This window comes from Heliangelus exortis, chromosome W (assembly GCF_036169615.1).
Source record: "Heliangelus exortis chromosome W, bHelExo1.hap1, whole genome shotgun sequence".
Classification (NCBI taxonomy): Eukaryota; Metazoa; Chordata; class Aves; order Apodiformes; family Trochilidae; genus Heliangelus; species Heliangelus exortis.
In genome coordinates, this window is record NC_092453.1 from 13,059,190 (window position 1) to 13,083,590 (window position 24,401).

Below are 24,401 nucleotides of genomic sequence, written 5' to 3' on the forward strand. Positions count from 1 at the left end.
TTAATAAAGATTAATAAAGAGCCAGTGTGAAAATGAGGCCACTTGTGATGCTCTGACTGAACAATTCCAAAGGAAAAAATCCAAAGGGACAATTTGATTCTCAAGAAAGTTTTGAAGTTTCACCTCTTACTCCAATGTTCTGTCTTGATTTCCTTGAAACTTACCCATAATCAGGTTTTTAGAGGACAATTACTCAGAAATTAAGAATTTAAAATTAAATTCAAGGAAGATGCCAGGAGCCTGGAAAACATCAGGAATATGGGGGCTGTTAAGTGCCCAATAAATACCAGTGCAAAGAGCTCTTAGCCACAAGTTCCTGATCAAATTTCTCTTCCCATTGCACTGAAGAGAAAATGACAATAAAAATTGCACCAGCCACGAGTGCTCAGGTGGGGGTGGTAGAAATAGATTTGGTTTCTCATTCTAATTTTCTAAAGAAAAGAAAAAGAACTTTTTAAGATTACACAGACTCCAGAAAGAAGCTGTAGGTGTTCCAAGCCCTAATGAGGTGTTACAACCCCTCAGAGCTCTGCATTTTTATAAATGTGGAAAGAAGGGAAGGAATTCTCATTTTTCTGCAGGTGATTACAAGGATTTTTTAAAGTGTTGGGCAAATCAACAGCTCAGCCACGTGTGAGCCAGGAGGAGATGCCTTGGAAGATAAATTCAGAGAGGTTGAAAAATAAAATGAAGTTTCAGGGAGTCATGAATTAAAAAATAAAAATAAATTAAAATTGGAAAAGTTACTGGGAGTGCTCTGGTCCAGTCTCACAGCAAGCAGGAGGTGCCAGAAAATTCACCTTGTTCTAGAAACAGGGGTTTGGCTGCAAAAAGGATGAAACCCACTCTTCTTTTCCTCCCTGCTGAGCTGTGGAGTATTTAAGGAGAGGATGTTCCTGTCCCTATTCCCAAATCTCCCCAGTCTGCTGACTCCCTGTGTGTGACACAGCTGAGAGATGGCAGGGGCTGGGACAGAACCATCTCAGGGTGTGGCTCCAGGAGCCCTGACCCACCTGGGTTTTTTTTTTTTTTTATGCTTCCTCTCCATTATCCATTTCCACATCCAGATCTTTTGTTGTGTCAGCTGCTCGGGATAAAATGTCTGCCATGAGGGCTTCCTCCAGCTTTTTCCGCACTTGTTGCACCCTCTCCTCTTGTTTCCTGAGAAAACAGAAGGGAAAAGGGGGCAGAAACACCAAGCTTGAATATAATCCTAGAATCCTGGAATGGTCTGGGTTGGAAGGGAGCTCAGAGCTCCTCAAGTCCAAGCCTTGCTCCACTCCCCCCGTGGTTCCCAGCCCATGGCACTGAGTGCCACATCCAGGCTCTTTGGAAATATCTCCAGGGCTGGAGAATCCACCCCTTCCCTGGGCAGCCCATTCCAAGGGCTGAGCACCCTCTGGGGAAAGAAATTCTTTCTCATGGCCAACCTAAACCTCCCCTGGCACAACTTGAGACCTCTTGTGCCCTCTTGTCTTGCTGAGAGTTGCCTGGGAAAAGAGCCCAACCCCCCCCTGGCTCCAACCTCCTTTCAGGGAGTTGGAGAGAGTGAGGAGGTCTCCCCTGAGCCTCCTCTTCTCCAGCCTCAACACCCCCAGCTCCCTCAGCCCTTCCTCCCAGGAATTCTGCTGGATCCCTTCCCAGCCTCCTTGCTCTTCTCTGGACCTGCTCCAGCACCTCAAGCTCCTTCCTCAGCTGAGCTGAGCTGAGCTGAGCTGAGGGGCCCAGAACTGGACCCAGGACTCAAGCTGTGGCCTCCCCAGGGCTGAGCACAGGGGCAGAATCCCTTCCCTGGACCTGCTGGCCACGCTGTTCCTGAGCCAGCCCAGGATGCCATTGGCCTTCTTGGCCACCTGGGCACACTGCTGCCTCCTCTTCAGCTTCCTGGCAATCCAGACTCCCAGCTCCCTTTCTGCCACTCTCTGCCCAGCCTGGAGCTCCCCAGGGGGTTCTTGTGGCCAAAGGGCAGGACCCGGCCCTTGGAATCTTCAACCTCATCCCCTTGGCATCAGCCCAACTCTCCAGTCTCTCCAGGTCCCTCTGCAGAGCCCTCCTGCCTTCCAGCTGATCCACACTCCCCCCAGCTTAGTGTCAGCTGGGAATTTGCTGCTGATGGACTCAATTTCCTCCATACTGGTAAACTGGGAGCACAGCACTTCCATCAATGCCTCAGGACTGGTTTCTCAGCCCTTCCTTTCCCTCAGAACAAGACAGGAGAGAATTGCTCCAGGGGGAAGCGACCTACAAGGATTTTTTTTAGACTGAGGGAAAATTAAGGATGGGAGGAGAGTCCCAGGATTAAACTTGTACAGGGAAGGGAAGGGAAGGGAAGGGAAGGGAAGGGGAGGGAAGGGAAGGGAAGGGAAGGGAAGGGAAGGGAAGGGAAGGGAAGGGAAAGGAAAGGAAAGGAAAGGAAAGGAAAAAGGAAGGGAAAGGAAGGGAAAAAGGAAAGGAAAAAGGAAAGGAAAGGAAAGGAAAGGAAAGGAAAGGAAAGGAAAGGAAAGGAAAGGAAAGGAAAGGAAAAAGGGAAGGAAAGGAAAGGAAAAAGGAAAGGAAAGGAAAGGAAAGGAAAAAGGAAAGGAAAGGAAAGGAAAAAGGGAAGGGAAGGGAAGGGAAGGGAAGGGAAGGGAAGGGAAGGGAAGGGAAGGGAAGGGAAGGGAAGGAAAGGAAAGGAAAGGAAAGGAAAGGAAAGGAAAGGAAAGGAAAGGAAAGGAAAGGAAAGGAAAGGAAAGGAAAGGAAAGGAAAGGAAAGGAAAGGAAAGGAAAGGAAAGGAAAAAGGAAAGGAAAGGAAAAAGGAAAGGAAAGGAAAGGAAAGGAAAGGAAAGGAAAAAGGAAAGGAAAGGAAAGGAAAAAGGAAAGGACAGGAAAGGAAAGGAAAGGAAAAAGGAAAGGAAAAAGGAAAGGAAAGGAAAGGAAAAAGGGAAGGGAAGGAAGGGAAAGGAAAAAGGGAAAGGAAAAAGGGAAGGGAAAAAGGGAAGGGAAAAAGGCAGAGGAAAAAGGGAAGAGAAGGAAATATAAAATCAATTTTTTTTTTTTCAAGTTACAGAACCAGTCAGCAGGTAGAAGAAGCACATTTTGCTTCTGCTCTCTCCAGCAAGGAATCTCCTTGAATTCCACTTGCTTTTAATCCTTTTTTTTTTCTCCAAGGCTTCAGAGAACTTACCTGATGTCATCATCTGTGACTATGAAAGCTTTGCAGAGGGGCTGAGATGTGTTGAGCCAGACTGCTGGGTTCTTCTCCACAGCTGCAGAGAGCTGCCCTGTGATGGGTGCAGAACTGGTGTGCAGGGCACTGGCAACAGCTGACAAGAGGGTGTCATCATTGTTCCCAGGGCCAACTCCTGCAAAAAAGAGTTCCCAGAAGAATCTGAGCACCTAAAAGCAACTTCTTCCAGCTGGCTTTGTCATCTCAGTGCTCAAAAAGCAGCTGAATTGGTCAAACTGGTTGTTTCTAGCAATTAAATCCCAAATTGGTCAGGTATATATTCCAATGGTTTCTTTGCAGCTTCCTGGAGTTAACCCTCACCTGCTTTAGTGCTCCAAAGTTTTAAATTTATTCTGGAAAACCAAACACTGGAGTTTTCCCAACACTCCAGTTCCCAAAAAACCCTCCTAAGTTAAGGCACAAATTATTAATTCTGAATTATGGCTTGGAGCTCACCAGCTTCAATGCTCCAAAGTTTTAAATTTATTCTGGAAAACTAAACACTGGAGTTTTCCCAACACTCCAGTTCCCAAAAAAACCCTCCCAAGTTAAGGCATAAATTATTAATTCTGAATTATGGCTTGGAGCTCACCAGCTTCAATGCTCCAAAGTTTTAAATTTATTCTGGAAAACCAAACACTGGAGTTTTCCCAACACTCCAGTTCCCAAAAAAACCCTCCCAAGTTAAGGCACAAATTATTAATTCTGAATTATGGCTTGGAGCTCACCAGCTTCAATGCTCCAAAGTTTTAAATTTATTCTGGAAAACCAAACACTGGAGTTTTCCCAACACTCCAGTTCCCAAAAAAAAACCCTCCCAAGTTAAGGCATAAATTATTAATTCTGAATTATGGCTTGGAGCTCACCAGCTTCAATGCTCCAAAGTTTTAAATTTATTCTGGAAAACCAAACACTGGAGTTTTCCCAACACTCCAGTTCCCAAAAAAACCCTCCCAAGTTAAGGCACAAATTATTAATTCTGAATTATAGCTTGGAGCTCACCAGCTTCAATGCTCCAAAGTTTTAAATTTATTCTGGAAAACTAAACACTGGAGTTTTCCCAACACTCCAGTTCCCAAAAAAACCCTCCCAAGTTAAGGCACAAATTATTAATTCTGAATTATGGCTTGGAGGGATTTTGGATCAACTTTCAGCAAGAAAAAATGGAGTTCTGAAGGACACAAGGACACAAGTGAATTAAAAAACAACTTTTTTTTTGTTTTGGAGAATGCAGGGATTTTGCCAGCAAGAATATTTACATTTATTTCATCTGACCAGAAACTGAAAATCTGTTAAGAGCACCCAGAATTCCCTGATTTGGGAGGATTTTACTGCAAAAATGAAGACACAATACCTTGAAGACCTTTAGGTAGCTCCATGGATTTTATGATTTGTTCACTGACATCAGATGCACTCAGGCCTTGTAGCCTCTTCTCCCAGAAAAGCTGAGAAAGAGAAAACAAGATTGATCATTAGGAAGAATTAAAAAAAACACCTAAATCAGCTCAAGGAAATCAAAAGCATTCGTGCTCCAAAGAGCCAAACATCTGGAAATAAAAATCTTTCCAGTTTTGGGAAGAAATACAGAATAAATCCACATTTATTTTGTTTTATTGAACATGTTTCCATTTCTCACAGAAACCATGGCACAGATTTCCCTGACTCATCCTGGAGATTGGCCACAGCCATTCCTTAAAATCAGCTTTTTTTCTTACACACAAAACAGTGATGAAAAATACTTGAAAAGGTGATTTCCATTCCATGGGAAGCAATATTTAACAAATAATCTTAATAAGGAGGTAAGGAAGAAGGCAGCTATGCAATTCCCTGTGGAAAGAGCATTAAGGAAAGGTTTGATTAAGGGAAAAATAAAAAAAAAAGTCTGATTATTTTCATGGCTGTGAAATGTGAGGCAAAAACTAAAGCAGCAGTAATTCCCATTCCTAGGAAATGGTGGTGGGTGGGTGTCCAAAAAGCTGAGCTTAAGGTAGGGCTTCCAAATGCCCCATCCTGTCATAAAACTGGAAGTGAAACAACTGGAGCATCCTCTGGGATTTTCTGGGGAACCTCTGCTGCTCAGGACACTGCTGAGGCAGAAAAAAAAAAAAAACACATTTTTTTTTTAACTACAGAGGTAATAAAGGCAAAGAAAAAAAGTACACCAAACCATCTCTACCCCAGCATTAAGAATTTCCTACTGACTGCAAATAAAACATGGAATTATGCAAAGAAAAAAAGCACTTTTCTAAATGCAAAATACTGGTTGCTATTTGATTTTTATTTTATTTGAACGACTTCAAATGCTTGCTGGAAAGGGACTCCTCACTCCTAACTGGTATTTATTTTTATTGGTATTTATTAACTGGTATTTATTATTATTCCAACCCAGGTTTGAGCTATGTTGTCAGCTGAGGAGCAGGACAACTCTTGGATTGGTTAAATGGGAATTTTTTAGTCCACTATTTTTAGTCCACCCCTATGCAAAGCCTCCACCCCAAGAGAGCATTTTAGATGGTTTGTAGCAGTCCTCAGAGCTCCATGGATGAAGGGGCAGTGCCTTAAAACTGTCCAGAAAGCTGGAGAAAACCTTCCTTACAAAGACAAAACCAGCAGCTCAGCAGCCAAACTCTCAAGTGTGCATTAGGATTAAAAAAAATGAATAAAATCAAAGTAAAATCCTAGAAATTCAGTATTTTCTCACTGGGTGAGCTTCCCAACTTGGAAGTGTGCAGAATTTATTCATGTTTTTCACTATTTCAAGGGTTCACCTTTAGATTCTTCAGTTCCCTACTCCAAACAACCCAGGAGCCTCCTTGCTCTTCTCTGGACCATCACACTAAATGAAGCTTTGCCCAATCCCTCTTGGGTTTTTGGGTTGGTTTTTTTTTTTCCTAGCCTTAAGAAACCATACAAACATAAACCTCAGGGGTTTTTTCATCAGCCTTAAGGTTACCTCTTGCCAAGCAAAAGCTAAAACCTGGAAATACTCCTAGAACTTAGAAGCACAGAATCCTAGAATGGGCTGGGTTGGAAGGGAGCTCAGAGCTCCTCAAGTCCAAGCCTTGCTCCACTCCCCCCGTGGTTCCCAGCCCATGGCACTGAGTGCCACATCCAGGCTCTTTGGAAATATCTCCAGGGATGGAGAATCCACCCCTTCCCTGGGCAGCCCATTCCAAGGTCTGAGCACCCTCTGGGGAAAGAAATTCTTTCTCATGGCCAACCTAAACCTCCCCTGGCACAACTTGAGACCTCTTGTGCCCTCTTGTCTTGCTGAGAGTTGCCTGGGAAAAGAGCCCAACCCCCCCCTGGCTCCAACCTCCTTTCAGGGAGTTGGAGAGAGTGATGAGGTCTCCCCTGAGCCTCCTCTTCTCCAGCCTCAACACCCCCAGCTCCCTCAGCCCTTCCTCCCAGGAATTCTGCTGCTGGATCCCTTCCCAGCCTCCTTGCTCTTCTCTGGACCTGCTCCAGCACCTCAAGCTCCTTCCTCAGCTGAGGGGCCCAGAACTGGACCCAGGACTCAAGCTGTGGCCTCCCCAGGGCTGAGCACAGGGGCAGAATCCCTTCCCTGGACCTGCTGGCCACGCTGTTCCTCAGCCAGCCCAGGATGCCATTGGCCTTCTTGGCCACCTGGGCACACTGCTGCCTCCTCTTCAGCTTCCTGGCAATCCAGACTCCCAGCTCCCTTTCTGCCACTCTCTGCCCAGCCTGGAGCTCCCCAGGGGGTTCTTGTGGCCAAAGGGCAGGACCCGGCCCTTGGAATCTTCAACCTCATCCCCTTGGCATCAGCCCAACTCTCCAGTCTCTCCAGGTCCCTCTGCAGAGCCCTCCTGCCTTCCAGCTGATCCACACTCCCCCCAGCTTAGTGTCAGCTGGGAATTTGCTGCTGATGGACTCAATGCCCTCCTCTAAATCCTCACTCAAGATATTAAACAGCACTGGGCCCAACACTGATCCCTGGGGGACACCACTAGTGCCCGGCCGCCATTTTGATGCAGCCCCGTTCAGCACCACTCTCTGGGCCCGGCCCTCCAGCCAGTTCCTAACCCAGCACAGAGTGCTCCTGCCTGAGCCAGGGCCTGACAGCTTTTCCAGGAGAATCCTCTGGGAGACGGTGGCAAAGGCCTTGCTGAAGTCCAGGTAGAGCACATCCACAGCCTTCCCCTCATCCCCCAGGCAGTCACCCGCTGATAAAAGGAGCTCACGTTGGTCAGACAGGACCAAGAAGCTCTAATTACACCTGATTTTTAGGATTATTGAAAATACTGTGGCTGGCAGAGAATGATGGACTAAGCTGGTGTGCAAACTGATTAAAAGTTACTCTTGTTCCAGCCAGCAATTCTCTGATGTAGGAAAATGTGTTTTTAAGGCTCAGGGAGACCAGAATGCTGAGAGTCACCATTTGGGAAACCTCTCCACTGCCTGACACTGCAGAAATAGTGATTAAAGAGAGGTCTTTTCAAAGCCTCCAGGGGATAATTCAAAAGGAAAGAGAATTTCTCCGAAAAAGTGGGAAACTTCTTTTTATACCCAATGAGTTGCTCAGCTCTGCCAATCAAAATTTCAAGTTTAGTTGCCTGGAAAAGGGAGATGAATTTAACAATCTCCTTGGGTCCCTTCCAACCCTTTCTGGTAACTCAAATAGACAGAAAGCAAGAAGTTGAAGTTTTCCAACCCTGTCTAATTTCAGCTTCCAGGTTGATGCCCAAGAAACAACATCCCATTTCTTTGACAAAATGCTAAGAGCTAAGAGCTAAATAAGTCTTCCTCGTAAAGACCTCTTCACAAGAAGACAGATCCAAAATGACATCTGCAATTTTTCTTCTAAATTAGACTTTTTACACTGCATCTCTCTCGTGCCAAAGAAATGAATCTGGTCAGATTTGGGTTGTCATATATAATCCTACTCAGTTCTCCATCACAATCCAATCCACTGCAAGTATCTGGGACACTAAGTGCAAGAGACTTTGGAATCCATTTTAAAGACTACTTGTGGCCTGCAGAGAAATGATGTTAAAAGTCAATAAATCAGGTTTATCCTAAGGTGCTTTTATAAAGTAAGTACTCTCAGATTTATCCTAAGGGGTTTTTTACAGGTAGTTCTCTGCCAGAGGACTAGAGGGATCAGATCAAATAATAACTGACTCCCTGACTTCCTCAAAAATGAATTTCTGCTTGATGTTTTTAGCTAAATATATTAGGAAGATACTGAGACCAATGTTTTGCAGATTCAGTGCTCTGATTCCCCTAAAGATGAGTTTTATCCTGCCTGGTTTCCAGTGTTCCAACCACCACCACAACTCACAGCAGAATTAACAAGTCACCAGCAGGTCCTCAGGATTCAAAGCTCTCTCTCTTCAGGCATCACCTTTGGGGAGTGGGGATAAGAGAACAAACTTCATATTTACCCTAAAAAAAAGTCATTAAGTGTCAAGAGTGTGACCTAAGAAACTCTTAAGACACAAAGAGGGGGATGAGGGCTCTGCAGAGGGCACAAAGCTGGGGCTCTCAGAGGCACCAAGGGAACACAGGTACAAAGGGCAGTGATCCACCAGAAAGTTTGATTTGCAGCACCCATTTCAGCTGGATTTGATTTATTTTAGAGACAGAGCTGAGTTAAGGTCTTGGTTAAGGTTGGAGTGGATCCTGAAGGTCTTTTCCAGCCAAGCTAACTGGGATTGTATGATCCAGTTAGGTGCAGAACACTGGGCAGGTAAATAATTTTAAAGTAGAAGAATTTCTGCCTATAACAATTTCAAAAAGCTACAGGATTTCCTCTGCTTCACCTGCACCCTTCTCCTTCAGGAATACTCAAACCCAGCTGCTCAAGTGGAGCTTTAGTGTGCTGCTACATCTCGTGGCCTTTTTGCTCAATAGGAAGAAAAAAATTATGATCTTAACACAGCACTCCCCACCCTCTAGGAGGGAGATGACAGATGTGGTTGCCTGATTCTTTTTTCCCTCCCTAATGCCAGTTTCAGATTCTGCAGGGCTGGCTTTTTAAAATCCAGGCCATTACTCTGAAATTCACCAAAAATTTACCTTATCTCACCAAAACTTCCTAAATCTAACAGGGGAGAGGAGGCTAAAACAAGGGGTTTGTGTTTTTTGGGGTTTTTTTTCCTCTTCCTTGCAGGATCCACTTAGGAATCTTTCAGGATTCCTTTTCTTGCACTGCTTTATCAGGGAGAGAAAAACCCCTCAAGCTCCCAGAAGCAGTAAAACCTATCTCAGGAAGACTGGAGAGTCAAAATGTTCTGAGGAGGCTGATGCTTCCCAGAGAGATGTTAAAGCACTTGGAAGAAAACTGCATTTGAAGCTGTCAGATTTGATATTTAGGAACCTATAGATTCTCCTCTCATTTTCTTAGAGAAGAAGAACTTAAAAAACCTCTGTGGATTGCCTGGTGCTGCTTTTTGAACAAAAACCACTCAGAGGTGGTGAAGAGAAGCCTAATGAGTGCCAGAACATGTGTGCAGAGAGCTCAAGCTCTGACACTTCACTACTTCCAGGATCTTCCAGAATGTTTTTGGCTTTTCCCTGATCATCAGGAATCTATAAAACCTTGAAGAATGGCTTTGAAAGCTTCAAGATGCTTGAAAAAAAAAAGGCTTAGACAACCCTGTGGCACTTGGCTGCAAGGAAGGAGCAGGCTGGAGAGAGGAACCAGCTGCCAACACCAAGCAGCACATCTTCTGACTCTTAGTGATGAAAAAAAAATCCCAGAGGAGCTCCAGCACTCATTTATTTTCATCCAAAGAGAATTTGCAGGGAATTGGGGTCAGACTGTCTTTTGAAAAGGGAGATAGAAGAGGAGAAGGAGATGGTTGTCTTCAACTACAGGTGTAAGAAGCCTGGGTTTGGGCCAAGGATGGAGGAAAAAGGGAGGTAGAGCACTGGAAGTGGGAACTGAATAATTTTTTACCTAAAAATAAACTGTACAGTCAGTGTTTTAGCACTATATCCAACCCTGATATAGTTACAGGAAAGTTTGCACAGCTGGGTGTGAGAGAAAGGAGTGATCCATGCAGGGATTCTTTAGGTAAGGAAAAAAGAGAAATAAAAAAGAATTTCAATACATTTGCAAGGCTGTGTTTGTCCACTGACTCCATCTCAAGTGCCACTTGCAGGCTCTCCAAAGTTTCCCAAAGATTTCAGCCCTACTTCCCTACTTTATCCCCCCAAATGGCATCAGAAAAGAATTGCTGCTTTTTGACAAGGAAGCAAAAATCCTACCTGTGAAATTTTAGGCTCTCAAATGTTCAAACAAGGTGTGCATGGTCTGCATTTCTGAGCAGTGACTGAAATGCTCAGACCAAAGCAGTACTGATCATTCCAGGATGGAAATCTGGGTGCAAAGAAACTGGAAAATTGTTTAGAATTTATAAAATCTGTCAAGTTGCTTAAGATTCTCCAGTAAGTGCTAGCAATAAATTGCTTGGCTCCAGACTTTTTAGGCTTTTTTAGGCTTTTTAATGGAATTTTTACTGAAAACTCACTCAAATTTTATTGAAAAAAAACCCTGTAACAATCCAGTCTCTCCCTTCTCCAAATCTCCCACCTCTGCAGAACCATGACAAAAAAAGGGAGGGTTCCAACTTGGAGAAAAGCAAAAGTAAGACACACCAAGGTTAAGATTAACTCTTAGGATTAACTCTTAGGATTAACTATTCCACATTCAAGGTAAAGAGAGCATTTCTTCCAAAGGAAGACTGTGGAGACAGAATAAGAAGTGTTCCAAGTCCTCTTCTGAAGATGTTGCAAGCAAGAGGAAAGGACTGGGGTTGAAAAAGAGTGCTGAGACAGCAGATGATCAGTTCCTGAAGATCTTCCTACAGCTCAGTGTCCTGGTTTGGGCCAGGATAAAGGTGATTTTCTGTCTTGGACTTCTGCTTTCAGCTCAGTCTCTTGTAAGCAGCTGCACTTGCTGAAATTAACAGCAAGTTTCTCAGTCAGTGTGTGCTTCTAGGACTGGTAACACTCCATGGTTATAGTTACTGCCAGAGCCTGGTGTGCAGAGCCAAGGCCACTGCTCAGCTCTGAGGAACATTTTACCCTCCAGAAGGGATAAAGAGGTCCCACCCGCAGCCTCCTTTGGGGAGGAAGGGACAAGAGAGATGCCAGAACTGACCAAACAGAGGATTCCATCCATACACCTCATCCTCAGGATAAATTGGAAGGATCACAAGAGCCAAGCCATGCTTCCAGCTTCCAGCTGCCTGCCCTTCCTGCCTTTCCTGCTTCCCTCCCTTCACCCGGCATCCTGGGAGGATTCCATCCCTTCCTCTGCCTCTGCTCCTGATCCATCCCAGCCTGGATCTGTGTGTTCCTGCCTCCAGCTCCCAGCTGCTCCCAGGATTCCAGCCTGGACTTTCCCAGGGCTGCCCTGCAGCCTCGGAGGTGACCTGAGAGCTATTGGGGGACTAGGGGGGAGGACATGGTATCAATTTTCCTGTCTATTTGTATATATTTAGTAATCTTTCCTATTTATCATTCCTGTTTCATTAAAGTTGTGTAGTTTAGTTTCCAACCCATCAGTCTCTCTCCCTTATTCCTTCTTTCTTTATCAGGGAGGAGAGAGATTAATAGAGAGCATCTGTCACTTGGTTTAATTGCCAGGCCAGTGTTAAACCCTGACAGATTTGTTGGCGCCCAACGTGGGGCCCGAGCTAATTGGCTCAAGTCCAGTTTAAATTCTGACTAATTTACCTCAATAGTTTGAATTCCAACTCCAGTGGAAGAATGGCTTTGCTGAGCTGGAATCAGACCTTGTTCTTTGGAAATTTCACAGGGTTGGAGATTAAACCAATCATGCCTTACCTTTGGTATTTAGGGTATGTGATATGTATTTTTGCAGCTGGAGTGAGTGTTACTATGTGGATTTTCTTTCATAAGAGCTGCTTAAGAACTCAATAGTGATGTATATCATGGTGCAGTGGTGTTTCACAGAGAGATAAAAAACTTGGTTGGTAATTACACTCCCAGTTTTAATTTGGGGAATTATACCATTCCATTTTATTTAGGGCTGATTTCAGTAGCATTTCATTTCTCAATCTTCCGGTGGGTGTTGTTAATTTTTCTGATATATTGGTGAGGAGTAACACAAAAAGCACAGGAATGAGACTGAGAGTGCCTTTTCAGAGGCTGAGAGTTGCTGTTTGGAGAGTGAGAGCTGCCCCTGGTACAGAGAGCACCCCCACTCCTGCCTCAGCAGCCACTTCTCACCCCCCCTCACACAAGGCCACAACTCAGACAAGGCCACAACTCAGACAAGGCCACAACTCAGACAAGGCCACAACTCAGGCAAGGCCACAACTCAGGCAAGGCCACAACTCAGACAAGGCCACAACTCAGACAAGGCCGGGCAGCATCGCCTGTGTTTCTGCTACAGCTGCAGCTGCTGCCTCTACCCCCACAGACACTGCTGCTCAGCCTCTTAGAAGCCTTCTTAAAGGCCAAGATTTAACTTGGAGAGGCTTGAAAACAGCCTGTTGTGCAAGTCAGAGAGTTGTAGTCAATGGGGCAGAATCTGGTTGGAGGTGTGTGACCAGTGGAGTCCCTCAGGGGTCGGTACTGGGACCGGTGTTGTTCAATATCTTCCTCAACGACTTGGATGAGGGTCTAGAATGTCCCCTCAGCAAGTTTGCTGATGACACTAAGCTGGGAGGAGTGGCTGACACACCAGAAGGCTGTGCTGCCATTCAGAGAGACTTAGACAGGCTGGAGAGTTGGGCAGGGAGAAACATGATGAAATTCAACAAGGGGAAGTGGAGAGTTTTGCATTTGGGGAAGAACAACACGATGTCCCAGTATAGTTTGGGGGCTGAGCTGCTGGAGAGCAGTGGAGGTGAAAGAGACCTGGGGGTCCTGGTAGACAAGAAGATGCCCATGAGCCAGCAATGTGCCCTTGTGGCCAAGAAGGCCAATGGCATCCTGGGCTGGCTCAGGAACAGCGTGGCCAGCAGGTCCAGGGAAGGAATTCTGCCCCTGTGCTCAGCCCTGGGGAGGCCACAGCTTGAGTCCTGGGTCCAGTTCTGGGCCCCTCAGCTCAGGAAGGAGCTTGAGGTGCTGGAGCAGGTCCAGAGAAGAGCAAGGAGGCTGGGAAGGGATCCAGCAGAATTCCTGTGAGGAAGAAGATGCCCATGAGCCAGCAATGTGCCCTTGTGGCCAAGAAGGCCAATGGCATCCTGGGGTGCATTAGAAAGGGGGTGGTTAGTAGGTCAAGAGAGGTTCTCCTCCCCCTCTATTCTGCATTGGTGAGGCCACACCTGGAGTATTGTGTCCAGTTCTGGGCCCCTCAGTTCAAGAAGGACAGGGAAGTGCTTGAAAGAGTCCAGCACAGAGCCACAAAGATGATTAAGGGAGTGGAACATCTCCCTTATGAGGAAAGGCTGAGGGAGCTGGGGCTCTTTAGTTTGGAGAAAAGGAGACTGAGGGGTGACCTCATCAATGTTTTCAAATATGTAAGGGGTGAGTGTCAGGGAGATGGAGTTAGGCTTTTCTCAGTGGTGACCAGTGATAGGACAAGGGGTAATGGGTGTAAATTGGAGCATAGGAGGTTCAAGTTGAATATCAGAAAAAAATTTTTTACTGTAAGGGTGACGGAGCCCTGGAACAGGCTGCCCAGGGGGGTTGTGGAGTCTCCTTCACTGGAGACATTCAAAACCCACCTGGACACGTTCCTAGGTGGCCCTGCTCTGGCAGGGGGGGTTGGACTAGATGATCTTTCAAGGTCCCTTCCAACCCCTAGGATTCTAGGATTCTATGATTCCTGGGTAGTTATCCTCAAAAGACAGAGGTGGAAGGTTTCAGTCATTATGTACTTGAAGAAAAACTTTGGGAAGAAAGAAAATGGGGAGGAAAGAGGGTTTGGGATCCACCAAGAAAGGAACAGCCAGGCATCTGTTTCTCTTGCCACAAAGTGCCCCAAGCTTTGCATGGAGAAAATTCCTGACACAGAAAAAGCTCCAAAAGGAAAACCCAAGGAATGTGAAGGGAATCAACAGACAATTATGCACCAGCTTTTAGAGCTGAATGGGATACACTTCCGTGGCCCCTGCTGAACTTCATGGGACCAAGAGTGAGCTGAGCCCTTCAAATCTTGCTAAAAACCATCTCAAGGCTTGAGAGCTCTTCTTGTGCTTTCTCACCTGAATTCAGAGGATGCAATGTCTAAATTCCTGATGTTGTTTCTTACAAGAAACAGCACTCAAGAAAGAGGTTTGAAAGTGCAATGTTAGAGACAGCTTGAGTTGCAGGGGAAATGGTAAGTTAGTGACAGAGGAGTGCACAAAAATTTCTTTTGCTTTTTATCCCTGCACTTCTAAGACAGAAAAAGGGAGTTCAAGTTGATGGCAGTAATGCTCTAACTCAAAAAATACAAATCAGACTTGAACACCTCAATCCAATGAGCACTATGTTATCTACCTGATCATTTCTTCCCTAATTAGATTTTTGTGCCTTCTCAGCTCCCCCCTCCCTGCAAAGAAACAACCCCAAAAAAGTATTGAGCCAACAGGCAACCTGTCACTGCTAGAAGAAAAGCAGCTAAAGGAGAACTCAGCTCCCTTATCCATCCCTGTCAGATGAGTTTACATTATTGTGGTTTGTGTTTATGGGAAAAGGGATTTAAAATATATTTTTTGTGGATTTTGCACCAAGGTCTTCTACATCCAAGACAGAGAGAGCTGGGTCTGTTACAGAAACTTCCACGAAGAAGCTGCACCTGAAACTTTTTCTGTAATTGATGTCCAGCTGTCAGAATACAGAATATTCTCTGAATTTCAAGAGGAATGTGGTAATTAAACACCAATTTGTTTTGGATGATTGTCACGCCAATCCACAAAAAGGGCTGGAAGGAGGACCCAGGAAACTCCAGGCCCGTCAGCCTGACCTCAGTGCCTGGCAGGGTTATGGAGCAGCTCATCCTCGGTGCAATTACACAGCTCCTGCAGGATGGACAAGGGATCAGACCCAGCCAGCACGGGGTTAGGAAGGGCAGGTCCTGTCTGACCAACCTGAGCTCCTTTTATGATCAGGTGACCCGTCTGGGGGATGAGGGGAAGGCTGTGGATGTGCTCTACCTGGACTTCAGCAAGGCCTTTGCCACCGTCTCCCAGAGGATTCTCCTGGAAAAGCTGTCAGGCCCTGGCTCAGGCAGGAGCACTCTGTGCTGGGTTAGGAACTGGCTGGAGGGCCGGGCCCAGAGAGTGGTGCTGAACGGGGCTGCATCAAAATGGCGGCCGGTCACTAGTGGTGTCCCCCAGGGATCAGTGTTGGGCCCAGTGCTGTTTAATATCTTGAGTGAGGATTTAGAGGAGGGCATTGAGTCCATCAGCAGCAAATTCCCAGCTGACACGAAGCTGGGGGGAGTGTGGATCAGCTGGAAGGCAGGAGGGCTCTGCAGAGGGACCTGGAGAGACTGGAGAGTTGGGCTGATGCCAAGGGGATGAGGTTGAAGATTCCAAGGGCCGGGTCCTGCCCTTTGGCCACAAGAACCCCCTGGGGAGCTCCAGGCTGGGCACAGAGTGGCAGAAAGGGAGCTGGGAGTCTGGATTGCCAGGAAGCTGAAGAGGAGGCAGCAGTGTGCCCAGGTGGCCAAGAAGGCCAATGGCATCCTGGGCTGGCTCAGGAACAGCGTGGCCAGCAGGTCCAGGGAAGGGATTCTGCCCCTGTGCTCAGCCCTGGTGAGGCCACAGCTTGAGTCCTGGGTCCAGTTCTGGGCCCCTCAGTTCAGGAAGGATATCAAGGTCCTGGAACAGGTCCAAAGGAGGGCAACCAGGCTGGTGAAGGGACTCGAGCACAGGCCCTATGAAGAGAGGCTGAGAGAGCTGGGGCTGTTCAGCCTGAAGAAGAGGAGGCTCAGGGGAGACCTCGTCGCTCTCTACAACTCCCTGAAAGGAGGTTGGAGCCAGGGGGGAGTTGGTCTCTTTTCCCAGACGACTTTCAACAAGACAAGAGGACACAGTCTTAAGTTGTACCAGGGGAGATTTAGGCTGGATATCAGAAAGAATTTTTTTACGGAGAGGGTGATCAGGCAATGGAATGGGCTGCCCAGGGAAGGGGTGGATTCTCCATCCCTGGAGACATTCAAAAAGAGCCTGGATGTGGCACTCAGTGCCATGGTCTGGCAACCGCACCGGTGGGTCAAGGGTTGGACTTGAGGATCTCTGAGGTCCCTTCCAACCCAGCTAATTCTATGATTCTATGATTCTATGAAAATCCACCTCTGTAGGAACTGACTGTTATTTCTGTACTTTTGTACAAACTCCCTGTATTGCACAAACTCCCATCAGTAACCTTCAAGGTAGGAATCCTCCTCAGCTGCAAACCAGCCCAATTTCAGGTTATTTCAGCAGGAATGAAACCAGATCCTGAGCAGCAGGAATGGTACCAGGTTGCTCCTTACCTGTCGGGGCTGCTCCGTCACTCGCTGGGGGTCAGACCTCACTTTGTTACTGGGGTGATTGGTGACTTTGGTGACAGGTTGCTTGAAAATGGATGCAGTTTGTCTGATGGGTAAAGTTGTGTTTAAGTCTGGTTTGCCCTGTTGGAAAAGAAAAGCAAAAAGTGAATGAACAAAAATTACACAGGGAAGTGACACAAATTAAATATTGGATTCGCCCTCTTCTAGCGATGTGCAAGAGAAGGAGCTTTTTTGGGGAGTAAATATTCCCTTTAAATGCTGTGCTTAACTCAACTTTGCAGTCATTCATCTTAAAGAAACAAAAAAAAGTCAAACTGCAATGGTTCCACACATTTTTGAAGGATCAAACTGCTCCAAAGTCCACCTTTCTTTTGTTAAAATGTTCTGCGAGTGAATCGCATTCCAAAAAGATTCAACCTCACCATGGGATGGCAAAATGAAATCCCCAAAACTTCATAAAAATATGTTTGTAGCCAAGAGTTCATACAGTTCCAAGCCTTAAAAAACAGCTCTTGGATTTTCTCTGCTATTTTTCCTAACAATTAATCCCTTTTTTTTATTTTTTGCCCCAGGGTACAAAGGTGTGACTGAGAAGACGTGTGATTATACCCACACAAGATGGACACTAGGAAAAAATATCCCATGAAAAATATTTTCCCAATGAAACTGTCCCAAAACCCACATTCCCTATTTTGCAAGACATCAATAGCCATATCTGGCTAAAAAAAGCTCTTAAAAAGTTGACTGCTACTCATTCAAAGGGAAAAAAACCAAGTTACTACCTGGGATTTCAGAGCTCAGAAGTTTTCTACTTGGCTGGGAGGTTGGAGCTCAAAAGTTGCACAAAAATCATGGATACCAAACTCCATCAAAGGATCCTGTTACATTGGGATTTCCCTAGGCTCCTAATTTTGTGATCAAAACCAATCTCTTGGGCTTTGAATTCAACCTCAGCCTTCAAATCCTCAATGTTTTGATTCCACACAGCTCCAGAAGAGCCCCTGGGGTGAAGCAGAGGGCACAGTTTTGCTTCAAAATTCTTCATTCCTGAGCTGGAACTCTGGAATCCCAAGCTAAAACACCAGTTGTAAAAGAAACTAGCAATAAAGTGAATTCTCTGCACCCAGTTTTTATTATCAAGACCATTCTGCTGGCAAGCAGAACCCCAAATTCATCCTTACACACTGATTATTAGATTGGGTGCTCCTTCCAACCACTTGATTCATCCACTGGGTAGGAAAAATGAGGAATTTTTCCTGGTAGGAAAAATGAGGAATTCCTCCACCAAATTCAAAGGAATGCAGCTGATAGGAAGGAGCAACAAAAGGACACTTCATATTTACCTTGGCACCTCAACATAACCTAAATAAAGGGAGAGTTTTCCTATTTCAGGCCTCTTTATTTATTTTTTTTTTCCTGCAGGTGGCAAAGATTCATCAAGAGCATTATGAATATTCTTAGCTACTCAGCAGCATGGCTTAATTCCTCCTCTCATTTAGAAATCAGCATTTGGGAATTCCTTGATTAAATATTTATAGCTTTAACCATCCAGAGAAATGACCATCCCATCAGCACTGAGGTCCTAGGATCTTTTCATCCAAAGCTTCTAAATAAATCAGATTATTCTTCTCCCCTTGTTCCACCCAGGTAGCCCCAGTCCACAAGAAAAATACTTTCAGATGCTTTGATCACTGCTTTTCACACCTGCTTTGCATGGTGGCTACTGCTGAAGGGCTCCATTTTTTCCCAAATGATGATGAAAATGGTTAAATCTAATATTAGACCTTTTTAGACATAATTAAGCATCTCTGCTGAGCAGAGAATCAGCAACCAGAGGTAGCCAGGAATCACACCTGCTTCAATTTGCACAAAATATTCTGACAATGAATTTTCCTCATGCCATGAAACTTCATTCCCATCAGAACCTTGCTTATCCTACAAGCCTCCCATTCCCTGATCTTGTGACATCAAGTTCAAAGTGGGATTTAAAGCTTTGAAGTCCATGTCCCCAGGGCTGCAGCATCAGTAGTAGTGGTAAAATAACTACTGAAACTGGAAAAAAAAAAAAAAACAAAACAGCAGTAATATTACAGAGTCATCTGCCAGATGGGGGCTAAATCTGGTTTAGCAAACACTTCTAGAGCAAAGTTCATGAAAAAATATTGACAGGTTCCTTTGGGCCACTAATGGGACTTGAGAGGTTAAAAACTAAATCAATTAATCTTAGGAAAATAAAAAGAGAGGTTTCTCCAAGCAGCATGAGCAAATTCAGCTAGATTAATGCTATTAATGAAAGGGAATTAAGTGAAACCCTGAAAATACAGCTTCAAGGGCTAGATGTCCCACCATCTACTTTTTATCCAGGCTCCATACTAGAAAATGGTCATTAGGATAAACAGTTTAAACTAAGAACAGCTCAGTTCCTAAGTCCTGTAATTATAATCTTAATACTTTCCTACTTTATTCCCTCTCTAATCACAGCCATGCCTGCACTTTCCCCTTTGGGGCACTGAGTCCTCAACCACAGAAATCAGCTCTTAGCACAGACCCTCACCCAGCTCCAGCACCTCCAGATGCACAGGGAGGTGGGAAAAGATGATCCCACCTTAACAGGAAGAGCCTGAGATTCAGAGGAATTTCTAAGTGAGCTGCTAATACTCAGAAAAAGGCTTTTTCACCCCAAAATCACAGCCAAGATTTATTCCCGAGGAAGAGCTGCCAGTACCTGCAAACAGAAACATGGAACCACCAACACCTCTCCTCAAGCCCAGAAAGCTCTCCTCAGCTTTCCAGAGAGCAGGAATTCCCTCTGTGCTCCAGCTGGTGATTTCCAGCTGCTGAAGCTGGCAGGAGTCTGAAACACACCTACAGAACTTCCATTTTCAGACACAGACACACTGGGGGCTTTTATGCTGCTTGAATATTAACACGACCCAAACCCCCTTTCTCCTCTGGCAGAAATATTCCTGTTCCCTCCTCTTCTTCACTTCTCAGGAGTATTTTCTGCTTCCAGAAGAATTTCAGCTCACTGCCTTTCCAGGGATGTATTTCTCAGACATCAAAATGGTTCTGAAACACAGCAGTGTTATTTCCAGGCCTTTCAAATCCTTTAACCTAAGAAGTCACTTTTCACCAGACAGCACGTTTAACCTGGAGGCTCTCTGATCATAGAATCCCAGAATGGGCTGGGTTGGAAGGGACCTCAGAGCTCCTCAAGTCCAAGCCTTGCTCCACTCCCCCCGTGGTTCCCAGCCCATGGCACTGAGTGCCACATCCAGGCTCTTTGGAAATATCTCCAGGGATGGAGAATCCACCCCTTCCCTGGGCAGCCCATTCCAAGGTCTGAGCACCCTCTGGGGAAAGAAATTCTTTCTCATGGCCAACCTAAACCTCCCCTGGCACAACTTGAGACCTCTTGTGCCCTCTTGTCTTGCTGAGAGTTGCCTGGGAAAAGAGCCCAACCCCCCCCTGGCTCCAACCTCCTTTCAGGGAGTTGGAGAGAGTGATGAGGTCTCCCCTGAGCCTCCTCTTCTCCAGCCTCAACACCCCCAGCTCCCTCAGCCCTTCCTCCCAGGAATTCTGCTGCTGGATCCCTTCCCAGCCTCCTTGCTCTTCTCTGGACCTGCTCCAGCACCTCAAGCTCCTTCCTCAGCTGAGCTGAGCTGAGGGGCCCAGAACTGGACCCAGGACTCAAGCTGTGGCCTCCCCAGGGCTGAGCACAGGGGCAGAATCCCTTCCCTGGACCTGCTGGCCACGCTGTTCCTGAGCCAGCCCAGGATGCCATTGGCCTTCTTGGCCACCTGGGCACACTGCTGCCTCCTCTTCAGCTTCCTGGCAATCCAGACTCCCAGCTCCCTTTCTGCCACTCTCTGCCCAGCCTGGAGCTCCCCAGGGGGTTCTTGTGGCCAAAGGGCAGGACCCGGCCCTTGGAATCTTCAACCTCATCCCCTTGGCATCAGCCCAACTCTCCAGTCTCTCCAGGTCCCTCTGCAGAGCCCTCCTGCCTTCCAGCTGATCCACACTCCCCCCAGCTTAGTGTCAGCTGGGAATTTGCTGCTGATGGACTCAATGCCCTCCTCTAAATCCTCACTCAAGATATTAAACAGCACTGGGCCCAACACTGATCCCTGGGGGACACCACTAGTGACCGGCCGCCATTTTGATGCAGCCCCGTTCAGCACCACTCTCTGGGCCCGGCCCTCCAGCCAGTTCCTAACCCAGCACAGAGTGCTCCTGCCTGAGCCAGGGCCTGACAGCTTTTCCAGGAGAAAATGATGTTTGCTTTTCAACACAAAGAACTGATAAGCATATTTTTCTAAGGGCAGCAGCATGGTGTATTTACTGGCTTCTAGTCCATTGTGTTCCTTGTCTCTTTGAAAGCACTTCAAATAAACACAGTAACTCCATTTCCAAGGAAAATGTAAAAAGAGTCGCACAAAGAACATCAGCACAGGTTGAAGCAAAACCCCTCCTGCAGCTCAATCCTAAGTAAACCTCTCAAATTTATGCTTTTATTGCCACTACTGAAGGGTCAGGAAGAATGCACAATGCCAAGATAGGGGACAAGTGTTCTGCTACAAGAATATTTCTGTGTCATCTACACAGGGGTGCATAAACATCACAAAATAAAGCTTATATTCTCCTCAGTTCCATTTTCAGCCAGGTGGTATTTGTATGTCAACCCCAACTGAGTTCTAATCTGCTAAAATGGAGAATTTCCAGACTTCCAAGGATGACAAGACATTCCCACCCACCAGCTGCACAAATCCAAGCACCCAGACACCCCCCAGAAAGAAAACTCAAGTCTTTTTTTTATATTACTTCTTGAAACACAAGGGGAGCCAAAGAATTTGTGGTAAATTGTTTGTAGGAAAACAAACAACCCCTAAAATCCACCTTTAGACACAAACTTGCCCATGCAAGTCTGCCCAGCTGCAAGGCTGGACAAGGAGATGGCCACAACCAACCTCTTGCAGTGGCTGGGGAAGAAAAAATCAACTTCAGGGAGAAGCTGAGACCTTCACAGGAATACAGCAGGAATTCTTGGAAAGCTCCTGAGCTCCAGAGTCAGGCCCTGAGAAATAATAAACAGCATTTCCCTAAATAAAACCCTACTGTGAGTAATGTGTGAGCAAATTAAGATGATGGACTAGGAAGCAAAGAGACTCCTCTATATAAAATATAAAATAAAAGATAAAAAAATAACAGATTCCTATATAAAAAAATAACAGATTCCTATATAAAATCCTCTGGATTTTATACAGCAAGTGGTGGCATTTCTGCTCATGCAGATTTAGCCTCAGCAAATAAATATCATGTTATCTGAAAGCCTCATGTCTTTGGGAAGAAAATATTAACTAATTGGAACAGATGCTTTAAATGAAATAAAATAAATGAAATGAAATAAAATAAAATAAAATAAAATAAAATAAAATAAAATAAAAATTAGCATGAGATGTGTGGCTCACATGCAAGTCTGCCCAGCTGCAAGGCTGGACAAGGAGATGGCCACAACCAACCTCTTGCAGTGGCTGGGGAAGAAAAAATCAACTTCAGGGAGAAGCTGAGACCTTCACAGGAATACAGCAGGAATTCTTGGAAAGCTCCTGAGCTCCAGAGTCAGGCCCTGAGAAATAATAAACAGCATTTCCCTAAATAAAACCCTACTGTGAGTAATGTGTGAGCAATTTGAGATGATGGACTGGGAAGCAACCAGACTCCTCTATATAAAATATAGAATAAAATATAAAAAATAACAGATTCCTATATAAAAAAATAACAGATTCCTATATAAAATCCTCTGGATTTTATACAGCAAGTGGTGGCATTTCTGCTCATGCAGATTTAGCCTCAGCAAATAAATATCATGTTATTTGAAAGCCTCATGTCTTTGGGAAGAAAATATTAACTAATTGGAACACATGCTTTAAATGAAATTAAAAAAATGAAATAAAATAAAATAAAATAAAATAAAATAAAATAAAATAAAATAAAATAAAATAAAATAAAAATTAGCATGAGATGTGTGGCTCACATGCAAGTCTGCCCAGCTGCAAGGCTGGACAAGGAGATGGCCACAACCAACCTCTTGCAGTGGCTGGGGAAGAAAAAATCAACTTCAGGGAGAAGCTGAGACCTTCACAGGAATACAGCAGGAATTCTTGGAAAGCTCCTGAGCTCCAAAGTCAGGTCCTTAGAAATAATAAACATCATTTTCCTAAATAAAAACCTACTGTGAGTAATGTGTGAGCAATTTGAGATGATGGACTAGGAAGCAAAAAGACTCCCCTATATAAAATATAAAATAAAAGATAAAAAAATAACAGATTCCTATATAAAAAAATAACAGATTCCTATATAAAATCCTCTGGATTTTATACAGCAAGTGGTGGCATTTCTGCTCATGCAGAATTAGCCTCAGCAAATAAATATCATGTTATCTGAAAGCCTCATGTCTTTGGGAAGAAAATATTAACTAATTGGAACAGATGCTTTAAATGAAATAAAATAAAAAAAATAAACTAAACTAAAATAAACTAAACTAAACTAAACTAAACTAAACTAAACTAAACTAAAATAAAATAAAATAAAATAAAATAAAATAAAATAAAATAAAATAAAAATTAGCATGAGATGTGTGGCTCACATGCAAGTCTGCCCAGCTGCAAGGCTGGACAAGGAGATGGCCACAACCAACCTCTTGCAGTGGCTGGGGAAGAAAAAATCAACTTCAGGGAGAAGCTGAGACCTTCACAGGAATACAGCAGGAATTCTTGGAAAGCTCCTGAGCTCCAGAGTCAGGCCCTGAGAAATAATAAACAGCATTTCCCTAAATAAAACCCTACTGTGAGTAATGTGTGAGCAATTTGAGATGATGGACTGGGAAGCAACCAGACTCCTCTATATAAAATATAGAATAAAATATAAAAAATAACAGATTCCTATATAAAAAAATAACAGATTCCTATATAAAATCCTCTGGATTTTATACAGCAAGTGGTGGCATTTCTGCTCATGCAGATTTAGCCTCAGCAAATAAATATCATGTTATTTGAAAGCCTCATGTCTTTGGGAAGAAAATATTAACTAATTGGAACACATGCTTTAAATGAAATTAAAAAAATGAAATAAAATAAAATAAAATAAAATAAAATAAAATAAAATAAAATAAAATAAAATAAAAATTAGCATGAGATGTGTGGCTCACATGCAAGTCTGCCCAGCTGCAAGGCTGGACAAGGAGATGGCCACAACCAACCTCTTGCAGTGGCTGGGGAAGAAAAAATCAACTTCAGGGAGAAGCTGAGACCTTCACAGGAATACAGCAGGAATTCTTGGAAAGCTCCTGAGCTCCAAAGTCAGGTCCTTAGAAATAATAAACATCATTTTCCTAAATAAAAACCTACTGTGAGTAATGTGTGAGCAATTTGAGATGATGGACTAGGAAGCAAAAAGACTCCCCTATATAAAATATAAAATAAAAGATAAAAAAATAACAGATTCCTATATAAAAAAATAACAGATTCCTATATAAAATCCTCTGGATTTTATACAGCAAGTGGTGGCATTTCTGCTCATGCAGAATTAGCCTCAGCAAATAAATATCATGTTATCTGAAAGCCTCATGTCTTTGGGAAGAAAATATTAACTAATTGGAACAGATGCTTTAAATGAAATAAAATAAAAAAAATAAACTAAACTAAAATAAACTAAACTAAACTAAACTAAACTAAACTAAACTAAACTAAAATAAAATAAAATAAAATAAAATA

General features: G+C 44.5%; 1 protein-coding gene across 1 annotated transcript in view; it reads right to left on the reverse strand.

The window, feature by feature from the left end:
- Positions 1-993: 993 nt before the first annotated feature.
- MBD2 (methyl-CpG binding domain protein 2) overlaps positions 994-24,401 on the reverse strand; it is a 45,251-nt gene continuing 21,843 nt past the window's right edge. The window contains exons 3-6 of the mRNA XM_071729703.1: positions 16,612-16,749; positions 4,561-4,651; positions 3,165-3,342; positions 994-1,161 (exon numbers count right to left, since the gene is read on the reverse strand). Of these exons, the coding sequence (XP_071585804.1) occupies positions 1,032-1,161; positions 3,165-3,342; positions 4,561-4,651; positions 16,612-16,749 (537 nt within the window). The 3' untranslated portion in view covers positions 994-1,031. The remainder of the gene's footprint in view (positions 1,162-3,164; positions 3,343-4,560; positions 4,652-16,611; positions 16,750-24,401) is intronic.